Here is a 19,184-nt window from a genome sequence, read left to right on the forward strand (position 1 = left end):
GGGTTTTGCACCGTCAGGGACAGCAGACAGGGGCTTGGTTTGAACTAGCATTGCCTTTGGGCTTCAGAGATGGCTTTTGCAAGGCAGAGCGAGGGAGTGGGCTTTCGCTCAATGATGGAGCCCTGGCTGACCGTTATCGACCGTTATCCAGCACCTGCGCCACGTGCCGTTTGAATTCGAAGCGCGCGCTTGAAATGCGGCGCGTGACTACGTTTGGTTTGTTGGGGGGGGGGGCGGAATCAGACGGTATAGCCTCCATCTGATTGGTTCCCCTTCACCCCACCGCACCACCCGGACCAATCGGAGAAAAGGACCCGGCGTTGCCGGCGGGGACCCGGCGATCAGATTGGCTCATTTCCCACGTGGGACCTGGAAACGCGCATTCAGCGGGAGGGAAGCGTCGGCCCCGCCCACCTTGCTCCTGATTGGACACTCGGGTCTTCACGAAACGCCCTTGGAGCTGTCCGATTGGCGGGGACCCACGTGGGGGTGGGCGGGAGCGCATGGTCTGATCTGATTGGCTGGCCGGATCGTTTTCCCCCACCCCCCCCCCACAGATGTCAATCCCTCCGCGGGATGGGAGTGGGTCGGGAACCGGGGGAATGGCGGTGGCGTTGGTGCTGCTGGTCGTGATTGATGGTGCCCTCGTGAGGATGGGTATATCCGGGGAGCAGCAAAAATAAACGGAAATGTGCGGGGGGGGGGGCTGGTTTGATGGGAGGGTGGCGACCCGAAAGGGGTGGGCAACCGTTAACACAGGATTGCTCGGATTAATGGGAGGACGGGGGAATGGAGGAGGTGGGGTGGGCGGGGCCAGAGGAGTGGGGCGGGGCCAGAGGAGTGGGGCGGGGCCTGTGGATGAGTGGGCGGGGTGTCGGTGGATGAGTGGGCGGGGCCTGTGGATGAGTGGGCGGGGCGTCTGTGGATGAGTGGGCGGGGCCTGTGGATGAGTGGGCGGGGCGTCTGTGGATGAGTGGGCGGGGCGTCTGTGGATGAGTGGGCGGGGCGTCTGTGGATGAGTGGGCGGGGTGTCTGTGGATGAGTGGGCGGGGTGTCTGTGGATGAGTGGGCGGGGTGTCTGTGGATGAGTGGGCGGGGTGTCGGAGGATGAGTGGGCGGGGTGTCTGTGGATGAGTGGGCGGGGTGTCGGTGGATGAGTGGGCGGGGCCTGTGGATGAGTGGGCGGGGCGTCGGTGGATGAGTGGGCGGGGTGTCGGTGGATGAGTGGGCGGGGTGTCGGTGGATGAGTGGGCGGGGTGTCGGTGGATGAGTGGGCGGGGCGTCGGTGGATGGGTGGGCGGGGTGTCGGTGGATGAGTGGGCGGGGTGTCGGTGGATGGGTGGGCGGGGTGTCGGTGGATGAGTGGGCGGGGCGTGGGTGGATGGGTGGGCGGGGCGTGGGTGGATGAGTGGGCGGGGTGTGGGTGGGCGGGGCGTGGGTGGATGGGTGGGCGGGGCGTGGGTGGATGGGTGGGCGGGGCGTGGGTGGATGGGTGGGCGGGGTGTCGGAGGATGAGTGGGCGGGGTGTCGGAGGATGAGTGGGCGGGGTGTCGGAGGATGAGTGGGCGGGGCGTGGGTGGATGGGTGGGCGGGGTGTGGGTGGATGGGTGGGCGGGGCGTGGGTGGATGGGTGGGCGGGGCGTGGGAGGATGGGTGGGCGGGGTGTCGGTGGATGGGTGGGCGGGGCGTCGGAGGATGGGTGGGCGGGGCGTCGGAGGATGAGTGGGCGGGGTGTGGGTGGATGAGTGGGCGGGGCGTGGGAGGATGAGTGGGCGGGGCGTGGGTGGATGAGTGGGCGGGGCGTGGGTGGATGGGTGGGCGGGGTGTGGGTGGATGAGTGGGCGGGGTGTGGGTGGATGAGTGGGCGGGGTGTGGGTGGGCGGGGCGTGGGTGGATGGGTGGGCGGGGCGTCGGAGGGTGGGTGGGCGGGGCGTCGGAGGGTGAGTGGGCGGGGCGTCGGTGGACGGGTGGGCGGGGCGTCGGAGGACGGGTGGGCGGGGTGTGGGTGGATCGGTGGGCGGGGCGTCGGAGGATGGGTGGGCGGGGTGTGGGTGGATCGGTGGGCGGGGCGTCGGAGGATGGGTGGGCGGGGCGTCGGTGGATGGGTGGGCGGGGCGTCGGAGGATCGGTGGGCGGGGTGCGGGTGGATCGGTGGGCGGGGTGTGGGTGGATGAGTGGGCGGGGTGTGGGTGGATGAGTGGGCGGGGTGTGGGTGAATCGGTGGGCGGGGTGTCGGAGGATGGGTGGGCGGGGCGTCGGTGGATCGGTGGGCGGGGCGTCGGAGGATGGGTGGGCGGGGCGTCGGTGGATGAGTGGGCGGGGTGTCGGTGGATGAGTGGGCGGGGTGTCGGTGGATGAGTGGGCGGGGCGTCGGTGGATGAGTGGGCGGGGCGTCGGTGGATGGGTGTTCGGGGCGTCGGAGGATGGGTGGGCGGGGCGTCGGAGGGTGAGTGGGCGGGGCGTCGGTGGATGAGTGGGCGGGGCGTCGGTGGATGGGTGGGCGGGGCGTCGGAGAATGGGTGGACGGGGTGTCGGTGGACGGGTGGGCGGGGCGTTGGTGGACGGGTGGGCGGGGCGTCGGAGGACGGGTGGGCGGGGTGTGGGTGGATCGGTGGGCGGGGTGTCGGTGGATGGGTGGGCGGGGTGTCGGTGGATGAGTGGGCGGGGCGTGGGTGGATGAGTGGGCGGGGCGTGGGTGGATGAGTGGGCGGGGCGTGGGTGGATGGGTGGGCGGGGCGTGGGTGGATGAGTGGGCGGGGCGTGGGTGGGCGGGGCGTGGGTGGATGAGTGGGCGGGGCGTCGGAGGGTGGGTGGGCGGGGCGTCGGAGAGTGGGTGGGCGGGGCGTCGGTGGACGGGTGGGCGGGGCGTCGGTGGACGGGTGGGCGGGGCGTCGGAGGACGGGTGGGCGGGGTGTCGGTGGACGGGTGGGCGGGGCGTGGGTGGACGGGTGGGCGGGGTGTCGGAGGACGGGTGGGCGGGGTGTGGGTGGATCGGTGGGCGGGGTGTGGGTGGATCGGTGGGCGGGGTGTCGGAGGATGGGTGGGCGGGGCGTCGGAGGATGGGTGGGCGGGGCGTCGGAGGTTGGGTGGGCGGGGCGTCGGTGGATGGGTGGGCGGGGCGTCGGTGGATGGGTGGGCGGGGCGTCGGTGGATGAGTGGGCGGGGTGTGGGTGGATCGGTGGGCGGGGTGTCGGTGGATGGGTGGGCGGGGCGTCGGTGGATGGGTGGGCGGGGCGTCGGTGGATGAGTGGGCGGGGTGTGGGTGGATCGGTGGGCGGGGTGTGGGTGGATCGGTGGGCGGGGTGTGGGTGGATGAGTGGGCGGGGTGTGCGTGGATGAGTGGGCGGGGTGTGGGTGGATCGGTGGGCGGGGTGTCGGAGGATGGGTGGGCGGGGCGTCGGTGGATCGGTGGGCGGGGCGTCGGAGGTTGGGTGGGCGGGGCGTCGGAGGTTGGGTGGGCGGGGCGTCGGTGGATGAGTGGGCGGGGTGTCGGTGGATGAGTGGGCGGGGTGTCGGTGGATGAGTGGGCGGGGCGTCGGTGGATGAGTGGGCGGGGCGTCGGTGGATGAGTGGGCGGGGCGTGGGTGGATGGGTGGGCGGGGCGTCGGAGGATGGGTGGGTGGATCGGTGGGCGGGGTGTCGGAGGATGGGTGGGCGGGGTGTCGGTGGATGGGTGGGCGGGGCGTCGGAGGATGGGTGGGCGGGGCGTCGGTGGATGAGTGGGCGGGGTGTCGGTGGATGGGTGGGCGGGGCGTCGGAGGATGGGTGGGCGGGGCGTCGGTGGATGAGTGGGCGGGGCATCGGTGGATCGGTGGGCGGGGCGTCGGAGGATGGGTGGGCGGGGCGTCGGTGGATGAGTGGTCGGGGCGTCGGTGGATGAGTGGGCGGGGTGTCGGTGGATGAGTGGGCGGGGTTTCGGTGGATGAGTGGGCGGGGTCTGGGGGTGAGTGGGCAGGTTCTGGGGGTGAGTGGGTAGTAGTTGATGAAGATGGACGGGAATCTGATGAGTGGGAGGGGTCTGGGGTGAATGGGCAGGGGCTGGGGATGAGTGAGTAGGTGCTGAGGAAGAGTGGGCGGGAATCTGATGAGTGGTTGGGGACTTGGGATGAGTGGGTGGAGACTGGAGATGTGTGGGTGGGGTCTGGGGATATGTGGGTGTGTCAGTGGATGAGTGGGCGGGGTCTGAAAATGAGAGGTGGGTCTGCAGATGAGTGGGCAGGAGTCAAGATGAGTGGCGGGGTCAATGGATAAGTGGGTGTGGTCTGATGGTGAGTGGATGGAGGTCTGAGGATGAGTGGGTGGGGTCTGAGGATGAGTGGGTGGGGTCTGAGGATGAGTGGGTGGGGTCTGTGGATGAGTTGGGGTCAGTGGATGAGTTGGGGTCAGTGGATGATTGGACGGTAGTCTGGGGATGAGTGGGCAGGGGTCTGGAAGAATGGACAGTGTCTGAGCGTGAGTGGGCGGTGTCTGAGGGTGAGTGGGCAGGGTCAGAGGATGTGTAGTAATCAGAGAATGATTGGGCAGGGTCAGAGTGGGGGTCAGTGGATGAGTGGGTGGGGTCAGAGTGGAGTGTCAGCAGATAAGTGGGTGGGGTCAGATGAGTGGGAGGAGTCAGTAAGAGTGGGTGAGGACTGTGGGCATGGTCAGAAGGTGCTGGAGGAGCTTGAGTGGAAGTGGCTTTGATGGAGTGTGTTGCGTTTGAATGGGAGTTGTCTGAGGGTGTGGGGTTAGAGATTGAGAGGTTGAATGGGGGGCAGAAGATGTCGAGTCGGAGAGGCACTAAGGCACTGTGGGTTGACAAGTTTCAGTGGGAGAGATCTGAGGCTCTGGGTTGGAGCGTCAAGAGGTTGAGTGGATGTGGCGGAGGGAGTGGGGACCAGAGGGTTGAGGCGGTTGAGTAAGAGGGGTCTGCAGTTGTGGGGTTGGAGGGTGGAGAGATTGAGTGGGAGGGGTGGAGGCCAGAGGGATGAGAAGGGTCTTTGAGAGAGTGCGAGTTGAGGAGGTTCAGTAGGAGGAGTGGAGGGAGTTGGGCCGGAGGGTTGAAGAGTTTGAATGGCTCGGTCTTTGAGTCAGTGTGGGTCAATGAGATTTGAGTGCAAGAAGTCTGAGGTAGGGATCTACTGTGATGTTGGAGTGTTCAAGGAGTTTGAATGGGAGGTGTCCATGGGGAGGTGTCTGACAAACTGGGTTCAGTGTGGAGGAGTTTAAATGGAAGTGGCTTCAGCGGAGCAGTAAAGAGTTTGAGTAGGAGAAGGAGTTTTTAGAGAATGGTGCTCCAATAGACTTGTATGTTGAGTGGGAGAAGTCTGTTGGGTTTGTGTGTGGGATCGGGAGTTGATTGAGAGGAGTCTGTCGAGGAGAGCTTCATGCAGGGAGAGTTCTCTGGGGTTAGGGTTCTGTAGGAGAATGCTGTTTGATAGGGAGATGAGTTCATAAGATATTTTTGAGAAAAGTTGCTTTGAGCAGCTTATTCTGGAATCAGCCAGAGAGCAGGCTATTCTGCATCGAAGAACATGCAAGGGCCAGGCTCAATTAATGACCCTGTAGCAAAGGAGATTCGAGATAGTTAAACAGATATTTTCTGTCTGTCTTTGCTATAGAGGATACAAATAATGTCAAAGTCATCAGACATTAAGAGGTAAAAGGGTAGGACAAACCTAAAATGATTAATACTGTAACAGCAAAAAAAGGATGCTCAGTAAACAGTTTGGAAAATTATAAATGTAATTCCTCACTTTGCTGAAGGAAGGATATAGAAAGCAGGAAACTACAGGCCAGTTAGCTTAATAGGTGGCACAGGGAATATGTTAGAATCTATTATTAAGGAGGTTACAGCAAGACACTTCAGAAATCGCAATCCAGTCATAGAGACGTACAGCATAGAAACAGACCCTTCGGTCCAACCCGTTCATGCCGACCAGATATCCCAACCCAATCTAGTCCCACCTGCCAGCACCCAACCCATATTCCTCCAAACCCATCCAGATGCCTTTTAAATGCTGTAATTGTACCAGCCTCCACCACATCCTCTGGCAGCTCATTCCATACACGTACCACCCTCTGTGGAAAAAGTTGCCCCTTAGGTCTCTTTTATATCTTTCCCCTTGCACCCTAAACCTATGCACCTCTAGTTCTAGACTCCCCGACCCCAGGGAAAAGACTTTGTCTATTTATCCTATCCATGCCCCTCATAATTTTGTAAACCTCTATAAGGTCACCCCTCAGCCTCCAACGCTCCAGGGAAAACTGCCCCAGCCTGTTCAGCCTCTCCCTATAGCTCAAACCCTCCAACCCTGGCAACATCCTTGTAAATCTTTTCTGAACCCTTTCAGGTTTCACAAGATCTTTCTGATAGGAAGGAGACCAGAATTGCACGCAATATTCCAACAGTGGCCTAACCAATGTCCTGTACAGCCGCAACATGACCTCCCAACTCCTGTACTCAATACTCTGACCAATAAAGGAAAGCATACCAAACACCTTCACTATCCTATCTCCACTTTCAAGGAGCTATGAACCTGCACTCCAAGGTCTCTTTGTTCAGCAATACTCCCTAGGACCTTACCATTAAGTGTATAAGTCCTGCTAACATTTGCTTTCCCAAAATGCAGCACCTTGCATTTATCTGAATTAAACTCCATCTGCCACTTCTCAGCCCATCTGGTCCAGATCCTGTTGTAATCTGAGGTAACCCACTCCGCTGTCCACTACACCTCCAATTTTGGTATCATCTGCAAACTTACTAACTGTACCTCTTATGCTCACATCCAAATCATTTATGTAAATGATGAAAAGTAGAGGACCCAGCACCGATCCTTGTGGCACTCCACTGGTCACAGGCGTCCAGTCTGAAAAACAACCCTCCACCACCACCCTCTGTCTTCTACCTTTGAGCCAGTTCTGTATCCAAATGGCTAGTTCTTCCTGTATTCCATGAGATATAACCTTGCTAATCAGTCTCACATGGGGAACCTTGTCGAACGCCTTACTGAAGTCTATATAGATCACGTCTACCACTCTGCCCTCATCAATCCTCTTTGTTACTTCCTCACAAAACTCAATCAAGTTTGTGATACATAATTTCCCACGCACAAAGCCACGTTGACTGTCCTTAATCACTCCTTGCCTTTCCAATTACATGTACATCCTGTCCCTCAGGATTCCCTCCAACAACTTGCCCACCACTGAGGTCAGGCTCACCGGTCTATAGTTCCCTAGCTTGTCTTTACCACCCTCCTTAAACAGTGGCACCACGTTTGCCAACCTCCAGTCTACCGGCACCTCACCTGTGACTATCGATGATACAAATATCTCAGCAAGAGGCCCAGCAATCACTTCTCGAGCTTCCCACAGGGTTCTCGGGTATACCTGATCAGGTCCTGGGGATTTATCCACCTTTACCCATTTCAAGACATCCAGCACTTCCTCTTCTGTAATCTGGACATTTTGCAAGATGTCACCATCTATTTCCCTACAGTCTATATCTTCCATATCCTTTTCCACAGTAAATACTGATGCAAAATACTCATTGAGTATCTCCCCCATTTTCTATGGCTCCACACAAAGACCGCCTTGCTGATCTTTGAGGGGCCCTATTCTCTCCCTAGTGACCCTTTTGTCCTTAATGTATTTGTAAAAACCTTTGGATTCTCCTTAATTCTATTTGCCAAAGCTATCTCATGTCCCCATTTCTCCCTCCTGAGTTCCCTCTTAAGTATACTCCTACTTCCTTTATACTCTTCTAAGGATTCACTCGATCTGTCCTGCCTATACCTGACATATGCTTCCTTCTTTTTCTTAACCAAACCCTCAATTTCTTTAGTCATCCAGCATTCCCTATACCTACCAGCCTTCCCTTTCACCCTGACAGGAATATACTTTCTCTGGATTCTTGTTATCTAATTTCTGAAGGCTTCCCAATTTCCAGCCGTCCCTTTACCTGTGCACATCTGCCTCCAATCAGCTTTCAAAAGTTCTTGTCTAATACAGTCAAAATTGGCCTTTCTCCAATTTAGAACTTCAACTTTTAGATCTAGTTATCCTTTTCCATCACTATTTTAAATCTAATGGCATTATGGTCGCTGCCCCAAAGTGCCCCCCCCCCCACTGACACCTCAGTCACCTGTCCTGCCTTATTTCCCAAGAGTAGGCCAAGTTTTGCACTTTCTCTAGTAGGTACATCCACATACAGAATCAGAAAATTGTCTTGTAAACACACAACAAATTCCTCTCCATCTAAACCCTTTACACTATGGTAGTCACAGTCTATGTTTGGAAAGTTAAAATCCCCTACCATAATCACCCTATTATTCTTACAGATAGCTCAGATCTCCTTACAAGTTTGTTTCTCAATTTCCCTCTGACTATTAGGAGGTCTATAATACAATCCCAATAAGGTGATCATCCCTTTCTTATTTCTCAGTTCCACCTAAATAACTTCCCTGGATGTATTTCCAGAAATATCCTCCCTCAGCACAGCTGTAACGCCACTCCCCCTCCTCGCTTGCCTCCCATTCTATCCTTCCTGTAGCATTTGTATCCTGGAACATTAAGCTGCCAGTCCTGCCCATCCTGAGCCATGTTTCTGTAATTGCTATGATATCCCAGTCCCATGTTCCTAACCATGCCCTGAGTTCATCTGCCTTCCCTGTTCGGCCCCTTGCATTGAAATAAATGCAGTTTAATTTATTAGCCCTACCTTGTCCCTGCCTGCCCTGACTGTTTGACTCACTTCTGTTCTCAACTGTACCCGTCTCAGATTGACCTCTTACCTCGTTATCTCCTTGGGTCCTCACCCCCCCACCTTACTAGTTTAAATCCTCCTGAGCACTTCTAGCAAATCTCCCTGCCAGTATATTAGTCCCCTTCCAATTTAGGTGCAATGCGCCCTTCTTGTACAGGTCACTTCTAACCCAAAAGAGATTCCAATGATCCAAAAATGTGAATCCTTCTTCCATACACCAGCTCCTCAGCCATGCATTCATCTGCTCTATCCTCCTATTCCTGCCCTCACTAGCTCGTAGCACCGGGAGTAATCCAGATATTATAACTCTCGAGGACCTCCTTTTTAAATTCCTGCCTAACTCTCTGTAATCTCCCTTCAGACTCTCAACCTTTTCCCTTCCTATATCGTTGGTTCCAATGTGGACAATGACCTCTGGCTGGTCCCTCTCCCCCGTGAGAACATTCTGCACCCTCTCTGAGACATCCTTGATCCTGGCACCAGGGAAGCAACACACCATTCTGATTTTTTGCTGTCAGAAATGCTTGTCTATACCTCCAGACTAGAGAATTCCCTAACACAATTGATCTCTTGGAACCCGGTGTACCCCTCGTTACATTGGAGCCAGTCTCAATACCAGAAACTTGACAGTTCGTGCTACGTTCCCCTGAGAACCCATCCCCCCTACATTTTCCAAAACAGCATACCTGTTTGAATTGGGTATAGTCAGACAGAGTGAACATGAATGTATGGAAAGGAAATCACCTTTTATTATTAACGAATGATTTTATTGTCACATGTATTTTACAGTGAAAAATACAACAAAATATAGTGAAAATCTTTCAATCTTCATCAAAGTACGGCACCATTTTGATGGTTTAAGAATAAGAGGAAAATGAAAAGATACAACTTTAAGACAAGTCCACATACTTTCGAGTTCTGAGCCAATTCATGGAGAGGTTGTGGATGTGATTGTACTTTGATTACCAGAAGGCATTTGACAGAATGTGATGTAAAAGCTTGCTGCACAAGATATAAGTCCATGATGGAAAAGGGAACATTTCCACGCGACAGAGGCATAAATGTGTTATTTTAGGGTTGGCAGGATTTTACAAGTGGAACACCACAGGGATCATTGTTAGGGTCAAGTATTTACGATTTGTATCAATGACTTAGATGAAGGAACCAAATGTATGGTTGCTATATTTGTTGGTAGCACCAGTGTAGACAGGGAATTTGGATAAGAACATGAATAGGAGAGGTTTGGAGGGAAATGGTCCCGGAGTAGTCAGGTGGGACCACTAGGGTCTATTTCCATGCTGTATGACCCTATGACAGTTTAAAGAATCTGCAAAGTGATACAGATAGATTAAGTGATGGAATATAATATGGCAAAATGTGAACTTGTCCACCTAACTGGAAGAATAAAAAACATTGCACAGATGGAGATAGATTGCAGAACTCTGAGGTCTAGAGGCATCATGATCTGGTGAACAAAACTCACAAAGTTAGTGTATCATCAGAGAAAGTGATAAGGAAGGTAAATGGACTGATGCCGCTTATTGCAAAGGGAATGGAATATAAAAGTTAGAATGTTTATAACAGCTGGGCAGGGCATTGGTGAGGCCACATCTGAAGTAGTGGGTGCAGTTTTGGGGTCCTCTTTTTAAGGAATGATGTAAATGTCTTAAAAAGCATTTCAGAGAAGGTTCACAACTCATTCATGAGATGGTAATAAGGGAGGGATTTCTTAGAAAAAGTTGGACAGGTTGGAGTTTTAAAGAATGAAGTGTGATTTCAATTAAACATAAGATCCTAAAGGGATCAGGTGGATTAGAATTAGTACCACTGTTTAAAAATCAAGAGCCTCCCATTCAAGGTGGGAATGAATAAGAATTTTCTCCTGTTAGAGTGTCGTGAGTCTTTGGAACTTTCTTCCCCCTAAGTGAGCCAGTGCTTATCAGGGACTGGCAGGAAAGTGGGACTGAGGCCACAATCAGATCAGACAGGACTTTACGGGATGGTGGAGCGTGCTCAAGGGACCAAGTGGTTTACTCCTGCTCGTAATTCACATGTTTGCATCTTCCGAGTTGTACTCAAAGTGGTGATGAGAGGAGTGGTTGTCTGGCCGTTGGTCGGATGGGGCAGTGGTCTGAATGGGAGGTGTAGTGTGTGAGGAGTGGGATTAGAGAGGGACAGATAGAGACTGTGCGTGGGGCAGGAAGATTCTCTCCATCACTCATGCTGCCTTTCAATGTCCCCCTGTACAGGCCATGGTCAAACCATCTGGACACCAACTGAGACCATCAATGCTACGATTGGGCAGCCAATAACTTTATCACCCGGCTTGAAGGCCCAGCCTGAAATCATCCAGTGGGGATACCGCAAAAGACAGCGTGACTCCTCGATCGTCCTGTGTGAGAAATTGGGGAGCGAAACCCGGAACTGTTTATCACCTTTTAACACCCGGATGGAGCTGACCCCCTCATATGAGCTCACCATCTTCTCAGTGGTCTCGTCAGATGAGGGTATTTATCGTGCGATTGTCTGGTACATCTGGGATGAGATGAAGAGTAAGTTGATTAACCTCAAAGTCTTTGGTAAGTGCCACATCAATGCCACCCCCACGCACACACACTTATTCAAATATCCCTAAATGCAATCACACCCACTCAACACACATCTGCATGTGCACACTCATTCCCTCCACTCTGATAAACACACCCACGAAAACCCTGCCCCAGATACAACTACCATACACACAAACCCCAATGCATAGACTTTATCTCACATCTAAATGTGTTCACTCCTCTTCCAGTGTGACATCAAAACCTCATTGACTCATGCATGTTTTGCAATGAGGCAGTGTATTGCATTGTTGGAGGGTCAGTACTGAGGGAGCGTTGCATTGCTGGAGAGCGATTACTGAAGGAGTGCTTTAGTACTGGAGTTTCAGTAATGAAGAGTGTGGCGTTGTTGGAGGGTTTGCATTGAGGAAGAATTACACTGAGGATCAGAATGGAGGGAGTGCTGTACTGTCGAGGTTTAGTACTGACCATTTGGACATGACCAGACAGGGAATACAGGGATAGAGACGATGTGGAGATGAAGTCCCTCCTTATGGTTGAGAATAATGTTCATTGTGTTGTGTGGCACTATCACCGTGCCAAACAGGACAGGCTGAGAGCAGATCTAACAGCTTGAGATTGGGCATCCGTGAGGCACTACGGGGCCATCAACAGCAGCAGAATTGCACGACAGTCTGCAACCTCATGGCCCAGTGTATTCCCCCACACAATCGTTACATTAAGCCAGGAGATCAACCTGGTTCAATGGAGTGTGCAGGAGGACATGCCAGGAGGAGCATCAAGCAGACCTAAAAAACAGGTGTCCACCTGATGAACCAAAAAAGGACTACAGTGTACTTGTCTGCCAGATAGCAAGTGACCGATCGAAGCGAGCCCGCAAGCAATGGATCAGATCGAACTCTGCAGTCCTGCAGGAACCTGCCGTGAAATGGTATTTTTGGTGCGGAGTGAAAGGGCTCCAGAGCCTGTATGCACCAGACTGGCCGCATCCTTCTTCCCTTTCAGTCTCTGTCTCTTTTCTTTCGTCTTCTGATGTCAGGGTGAGACCTGAGCGGTGACACAGGATCGTCGGCAGCAGTACCTGGCTGAAGGAGTCCTGGCCCGGAGCGTGAACTCAAACTCAAAGGGTCATCGGCTATGGCGGGACTTGGTGCCTGGGGCAGGGCTGTGGTAGACCCACATCGGGGACAGATGGGCTTGGGCTATGGTGGGGCTTGGTGCCTGGGGCAGGGCTGTGGTAGACCCACACCGGGGACAGATGGGACGTGGGCTATGGTGGGGCTTGGTGCCTGGGGCAGAGCTGTGCTAGACCCACACCGGGGACAGATGGGACGTGGGCTATGGTGGGGCTTGGTGCCTGGGGCAGGGCTGTGGTAGACCCACACCGGGGACAGATGGGACGTGGGCTATGGTGGGGCTTGGTGCCTGGGGCAGAGCTGTGGTAGACCCACACCGGGGACAGATGGGACGTGGGCTATGGTGGGGCTTGGTGCCTGGGGCAGGGCTGTGGTAGACCCACACCGGGGACAGATGGGACATGGGCTATGGTGGGGCTTGGTGCCTGGGGCAGGGCTGTGGTAGACCCACACCGGGGACAGATGGGCGTGGGCTATGGTGGGGCTTGGTGTGTGGAGCAGGGCTGTGCTAGACCCACACCGGGGACAGATGTGCGTGGGCTATGGTGGGGCTTGGGGCTTGGTGCCTGGGGCAGGGCTGTGCTAGACCCACACCGGGGACAGATGGGACGTGGGCTATGGTGGGGCTTGGTGTGTGGGGCAGGGCTGTGCTAGACCCACACCGGGGACAGATGGGCGTGGGCTATGGTGGGGCTTGGTGCCTGGGGCAGGGCTGTGCTAGACCCACACCGGGGACAGATGGGCGTGGGCTATGGTGGTGTTTGGTGCCTGGGGCAGGGCTGTGGTAGACCCACACCGGGGACAGATGGGACGTGGGCTATGGTGGGGCTTGGTGCCTGGGGCAGGGCTGTGGTAGACCCACACCGGGGACAGATGGGACGTGGGCTATGGTGGGGCTTGGTGCCTGGGGCAGGGCTGTGCTAGACCCACACCGGGGACAGATGGGACGTGGGCTATGGTGGGGCTTGGATGCCTGGGGCAGAGCTGTGCTAGACCCACACCGGGGACAGATGGGACGTGGGCTATGGTGGGGCTTGGTGCCTGGGGCAGGGCTGTGGTAGACCCACACTGGGGACAGATGGGACGTGGGCTATGGTGGGGCTTGGTGCCTGGGGCAGGGCTGTGGGTAGACCCACATCGGGGACAGATGTGCGTGGGCTATGGTGGGGCTTGGGGCTTGGTGCCTGGGGCAGGGCTGTGCTAGACCCACACCGGGGACAGATGGGCGTGGGCTATGTTGGGGCTTGGTGCCTGGGGCAGGGCTGTGCTAGACCCACACCGGGGACAGATGGGACGTGGGCTTGGTGCCTGGGGCAGGGCTGTGGTAGACCCACACCGGGGACAGATGGGACGTGGGCTATGGTGGGGCTTGGTGCCTGGGGCAGAGCTGTGCTAGACCCACACCGGGGACAGATGGGACATGGGCTATGGTGGGGCTTGGTGTGTGGAGCAGAGCTGTGGTAGACCCACAGCGGGGACAGATGGGCGTGGGCTATGGTGGGGCTTGGTGCCTGGGGCAGGGCTGTGGTAGACCCACACCGGGGACAGATGGGACGTGGGCTATGGTGGGGCTTGGTGCCTGGGGCAGGGCTGTGGTAGACCCACACCGGGGACAGATGGGCGTGGGCTATGGTGGGGCTTGGTGCGTGGGGCAGGGCTGTGGTAGACCCACACCGGGGACAGATGGGACGTGGGCTATGGTGGGGCTTGGTGCCTGGGGCAGGGCTGTGCTAGACCCACACCGGGGACAGATGGGCGTGGGCTATGGTGGGGCTTGGTGTGTGGACCAGGGCTGTGGTAGACCCACACCGGGGGACAGATGGGACATGGGCTATGGTGGGGCTTGGTGTGTGGAGCAGAGCTGTGGTAGACCCACAGCGGGGACAGATGGGCGTGGGCTATGGTGGGGCTTGGTGCCTGGGGCAGAGCTGTGGTAGACCCACACCGGGGACAGATGGGACGTGGGCTATGGTGGGGCTTGGTGCCTGGGGCAGGGCTGTGGTAGACCCACACCGGGGACAGATGGGCGTGGGCTATGGTGGGGCTTGGTGCGTGGGGCAGGGCTGTGGTAGACCCACACCGGGGACAGATGGGACGTGGGCTATGGTGGGGCTTGGTGCCTGGGGCAGGGCTGTGCTAGACCCACACCGGGGACAGATGGGCGTGGGCTATGGTGGGGCTTGGTGTGTGGACCAGGGCTGTGGTAGACCCACACCGGGGGATAGATGGGACGTGGGCTATGGTGGGGCTTGGTGTGTGGGGCAGAGCTGTGGTAGACCCACACCGGGGACAGATGGGCGTGGGCTATGGTGGGGCTTGGTGCCTGGGGCAGAGCTGTGGGAGACCCACACCGGGGACAGATGGGACGTGGGCTATGGTGGGGCTTGGTGCCTGGGGCAGGGCTGTGGTAGACCCACACCGGGTCAGATGGGCGTGGGCTATGGTGGGGCTTGGTGCCTGGGGCAGGGCTGTGGTAGGCCCACACCGGGGACAGATGGGCGTGGGCTATGGTGGGGCTTGGTGTGTGGGGCAGAGCTGTGGTAGACCCACACTGGGGACAGATGGGACGTGGGCTATGGTGGGGCTTGGTGCCTGGGGCAGGGCTGTGCTAGACCCACACCGGGGACAGATGGGCGTGGGCTATGGTGGGGCTTGGTGCCTGGGGCAGAGCTGTGGTAGACCCACACCGAGGACAGATGGGCGTGGGCTATGGTGGGGCTTGGTGTGTGGACCAGGGCTGTGGTAGACCCACACCGGGGACAGATGGGACGTGGGCTATGGTGGGGCTTGGTGTGTGGGGCAGAGCTGTGGTAGACCCACACCGGGGACAGATGGGACGTGGGCTATGGTGGGGCTTGGTGCCTGGGGCAGGGCTGTGAAGACCCACACCGGGGGCAGATGGGCGTGGGCTATGGTGGGGCTTGGTGCCTGGGGCAGGGCTGTGCTAGACCCACACCGGGGACAGATGGGACGTGGGCTATGGTGGGGCTTGGTGCCTGGGGCAGGGCTGTGAAGACCCACACGGGGGAAAGATGGGCGTGGGCTATGGTGGGGCTTGGTGCCTGGGGCAGGGCTGTGCTAGACCCACACCGGGGACAGATGGGCGTGGGCTATGGTGGGGCTTGGTGCCTGGGGCAGGGCTGTGGTAGACCCACACCGGGGACAGATGGGACGTGGGCTATGGTGGGGCTTGGTGCCTGGGGCAGGGCTGTGGTAGACCCACACTGGGGACAGATGGGACGTGGGCTATGGTGGGGCTTGGTGCCTGGGGCAGGGCTGTGGTAGACCCACACCGGGGACAGATGGGCGTGGGCTATGGTGGGGCTTGGTGCCTGGGGCAGGGCTGTGAAGACCCACACGGGGGAAAGATGGACGTGGGCTATGGTGGGGCTTGGTGCCTGGGGCAGGGCTGTGCTAGACCCACACCGGGGACAGATGGGCGTGGGCTATGGTGGGGCTTGGTGCCTGGGGCAGGGCTGTGGTAGACCCACACCGGGGACAGATGGGACGTGGGCTATGGTGGGGCTTGGTGCCTGGGGCAGGGCTGTGGTAGACCCACACTGGGGACAGATGGGACGTGGGCTATGGTGGGGCTTGGTGCCTGGGGCAGGGCTGTGGTAGACCCACACCGGGGACAGATGGGCGTGGGCTATGGTGGGGCTTGGTGCCTGGGGCAGGGCTGTGGTAGACCCACACCGGGGACAGATGGGACGTGGGCTATGGTGGGGCTTGGTGTGTGGGGCAGGGCTGTGGTAGACCCACACCGGGGACAGATGCGACATGGGTTTTCGCAGTGCTTGGTGGGTCATGGTGCCCAGAGTGGGTCTGCATCGTTTGTGCAGTGCCATGTTGAGTTTGGTGGCAGCTGGAAGCAAGGCCAGGCACGGTCTACTTTACGGACTGTTAAGCTGAACATCTCATTTCTTTTGGTTTCCAATTTATTTCTATCTTTGTACCTAAGATGGTGCCTTCTGTGGCAACTTTGTCAACTTTTCACTGAACTGGTGAGTTCATGTGACAATAAACCCAATCACAATTAAACTATCGCTGAAGAGGAGGCTCCACAAATATCCCCATCCTCAATGATGGAAGAGCCCAGCACATCAGTGCACAAGGTAAGGCTGAAGCTATGGTGGGATTGCAGCAATCTTCAGGCAGAAGTGCTGCGTGGATGTTCCATCTCGGCCTCCTCCAGTTAACCCCAGCATCACAGATACCAGGCTTCAGCCAATTCCATTTACTCCACATGATATCAAGAAATGGTTGCAGACACAACATTCTGGTAATAGTACTGAAGAATTGCTGCTCCCCTAGCCAAGCTGTTCAAGTACAGATACAACACTTTACAATGTGGACAATGGCCCAGGCATGTCCTCTTGGAAAAAGCAGGACACATCCAACTTGTTTCTTTGATCTACTCTTGGTCATCAGTAAAATGATGCCAAGTGTCACCAGAGCTATCAAGCAGCACCTTCTCAGCAATAACCTGCTTAATGCCGCCCAGTTTGGGTTCCAGCATTGGCCGCTCAGCTCCTGATCTCATCATAGTCTTGGTTCAAACATGGACCAAGGTGGACCAATTCTTGAAAGGTTTTAATATCTGTGTCTCATGGAAATTTAGGCTCCTAACAACCAAAAAGACTGTGGGTCCACAAGCTGTCAGGAGAATTAACCGTTGCTTTTCATCTGCTCCAATGTCATTGCTTGGAAAAGATAACACATCCTTTCCAGATATTGGGCCCAGTCTTTGAGGGCAGGATTGAATGAGTCAAGCTTCCCAAATATCAGCATGATTCCAGAAATGCTTATCCGAACTCAAAAAATGCCTGTTGCAAGTAGATTTCTCCAGGAATGTGCTTTTCTGTTGTCACCACTGAAATAACTCTGCAGAGACTGATTCCCATCACCACCAGAGGGTCTGTTTCCATGCTGTACTTCTCTGTGACTCTATGACCACATCATCCTTTATTTATAACTCTCAGAGTGAACAGCATGGCTGACACTCCTGTTCTCTTTTTTTTTTCCCCAGCACCCATGGTGTGTGTGTATACGTGTGAGACACAGTGAAAGACACAAAGTGCACGAATCTTTATTCAATTTCCACCACCAGGAAGATAGGAAAACACCCGGGTGGCCAGTGACAAGCAGACACTCCTGTTCTCATTTGTCAGCAGGCCTCCCTAATTGGACCAGATTAACATCCCCAATCAGGGATTCTATTCTAGGAGGTTCATTGAGCTGATCTTGTTACAATCACTACAATTAGAGTCTAGCTATAGATAAACAATTATGAACCATTAGCAAATAACGCTACTAACTCCCCTTATACACACACACACACATCTAACACACAGACAGGAAAATGTGGGTGTTATGGACAGAAGCAAAGACTGAGGGTATGTGGGACTAGTTTAGTTTGGGAATATGGTTGGCGTGGACTAGTTGGACCAAAGAGTCTGCTTCGATGCTGTATGACTGTCTGACTCTATTAACATTAATTCTTTTTGCCTTGTCTCCACTCATTGATTTACCACTTTCCCAAATTTGCTCCCTTTCTCCCAGTATTTCATTTAAAATACTCTGCATTCCTTAATCATGAAAGAAAACGATCCCAGCACAGTTCAATAGAGACTGACCTAATAATACAGGTCCCACTTTTCCCAGTAGCAATACCCCACTAACTAGAATCCATTTTCTCCCATCCCAGACTTGGAGCCACATGTTCATCTCTCCAATCTGGTAATTTGTCCGATGGCGATTTATACATGGCTCAAGTGATAATCTAGAGATTATGACATAAAGGTTCTGTTTTTTAGTTTGATACTTAGCTCTTCTTCCTGACTATACCAGGACTATTTTTAAATTTACTTATTTCATTGGTACCTTCATAAATCAAGAGAACTGGATTTTTCCCCTCCTCTTGCAAATCCCTCTCTAGCCATAAGTAGATGTCCCTTAATCCTGGATCTGGGCGTGCAGCGCGGATGTCTGGACTCTAACTGTTTGCTGCAGATAATAACCCGATGCCTATAATATGTACGAGTACCATTTTGATTTCCTCATTTGAATTGCTTCCTGTACTGTGATGCCCTGGGCAGTTATCTCATGCACCCTGCAGGACCCCCACTCTGGTGCAAAGAAACTGAAAGAACCAAATACAGTTGGACAGCGACAAAGACTGAGTCTCTTGCATTCTTGCCACTGGGAGCCCTTTTACGTTAATGTTAGATCTAGGGTTTTGGAATTGTTTCCTTATGAATGGCCAACCCAGACTTCAGAACAAGAAAAAGATTGAAGCCTCAGGAAAGATCTGCTGGGGAAGCAAAGGGCCATACCACTGACATTTTGCTGGATCTGAATGTCAGCATGAAGCCATAGTGGCAGGTCAATACCAGTTGCATGCGTTAGGTGCAGACAACACTATTGCTCCTATCAGCAAAGTGCACCAACCAGCAAAATCCGTCACAGATGCAGTTTGTTGCAGCTACCCCAAAAGATGTCCAGTGTTCCTTCACATCTGCACAACCCATTGGGCACACACTATCGCACTCGCTGCATGGGCAATCTTCAAAACGTGCACAAACAGAAACATTTTAACATGCATAGCCGAAAGAGTGACAGGCTAACCTCAAACGACCAAGCTTTTCACATTGTCCATCTCACCCATAATGTTGATGGTATAAGCTTTTCATTAACACCCCCACAAGGCAGGTCAACACTCCATGCAAGCCAAAATCA

At 55.3% G+C, this 19,184-nt stretch overlaps 1 protein-coding gene across 4 annotated transcripts in view; it reads left to right on the top strand.

Moving 5' to 3' along the window:
* The first annotated feature begins 577 nt into the window (after positions 1-577).
* LOC148138278 (hemicentin-1-like) overlaps positions 578-19,184 on the top strand; it is a 245,203-nt gene continuing 226,596 nt past the window's right edge. For 2 of the 4 annotated variants that reach the window (XM_087981556.1, XM_087981559.1), the window contains exons 1-2: positions 578-657; positions 10,993-11,322. In XM_087981556.1, the coding sequence (XP_087837682.1) occupies positions 603-657; positions 10,993-11,322 (385 nt within the window). In that variant the 5' untranslated portion in view covers positions 578-602. Of the gene's footprint in view, positions 658-4,162; positions 4,269-10,992; positions 11,323-19,184 lie in introns of those variants that run through there. The other 2 variants (XM_087981557.1, XM_087981558.1) reach the window with 2 other exon arrangements.

The sequence above is a fragment of the Chiloscyllium plagiosum genome, unplaced genomic scaffold, assembly GCF_037043375.1.
Source record: "Chiloscyllium plagiosum isolate Xiang-an unplaced genomic scaffold, Cpla_swu_hap1 HiC_scaffold_40, whole genome shotgun sequence".
NCBI classification, from domain to species: Eukaryota; Metazoa; Chordata; class Chondrichthyes; order Orectolobiformes; family Hemiscylliidae; genus Chiloscyllium; species Chiloscyllium plagiosum.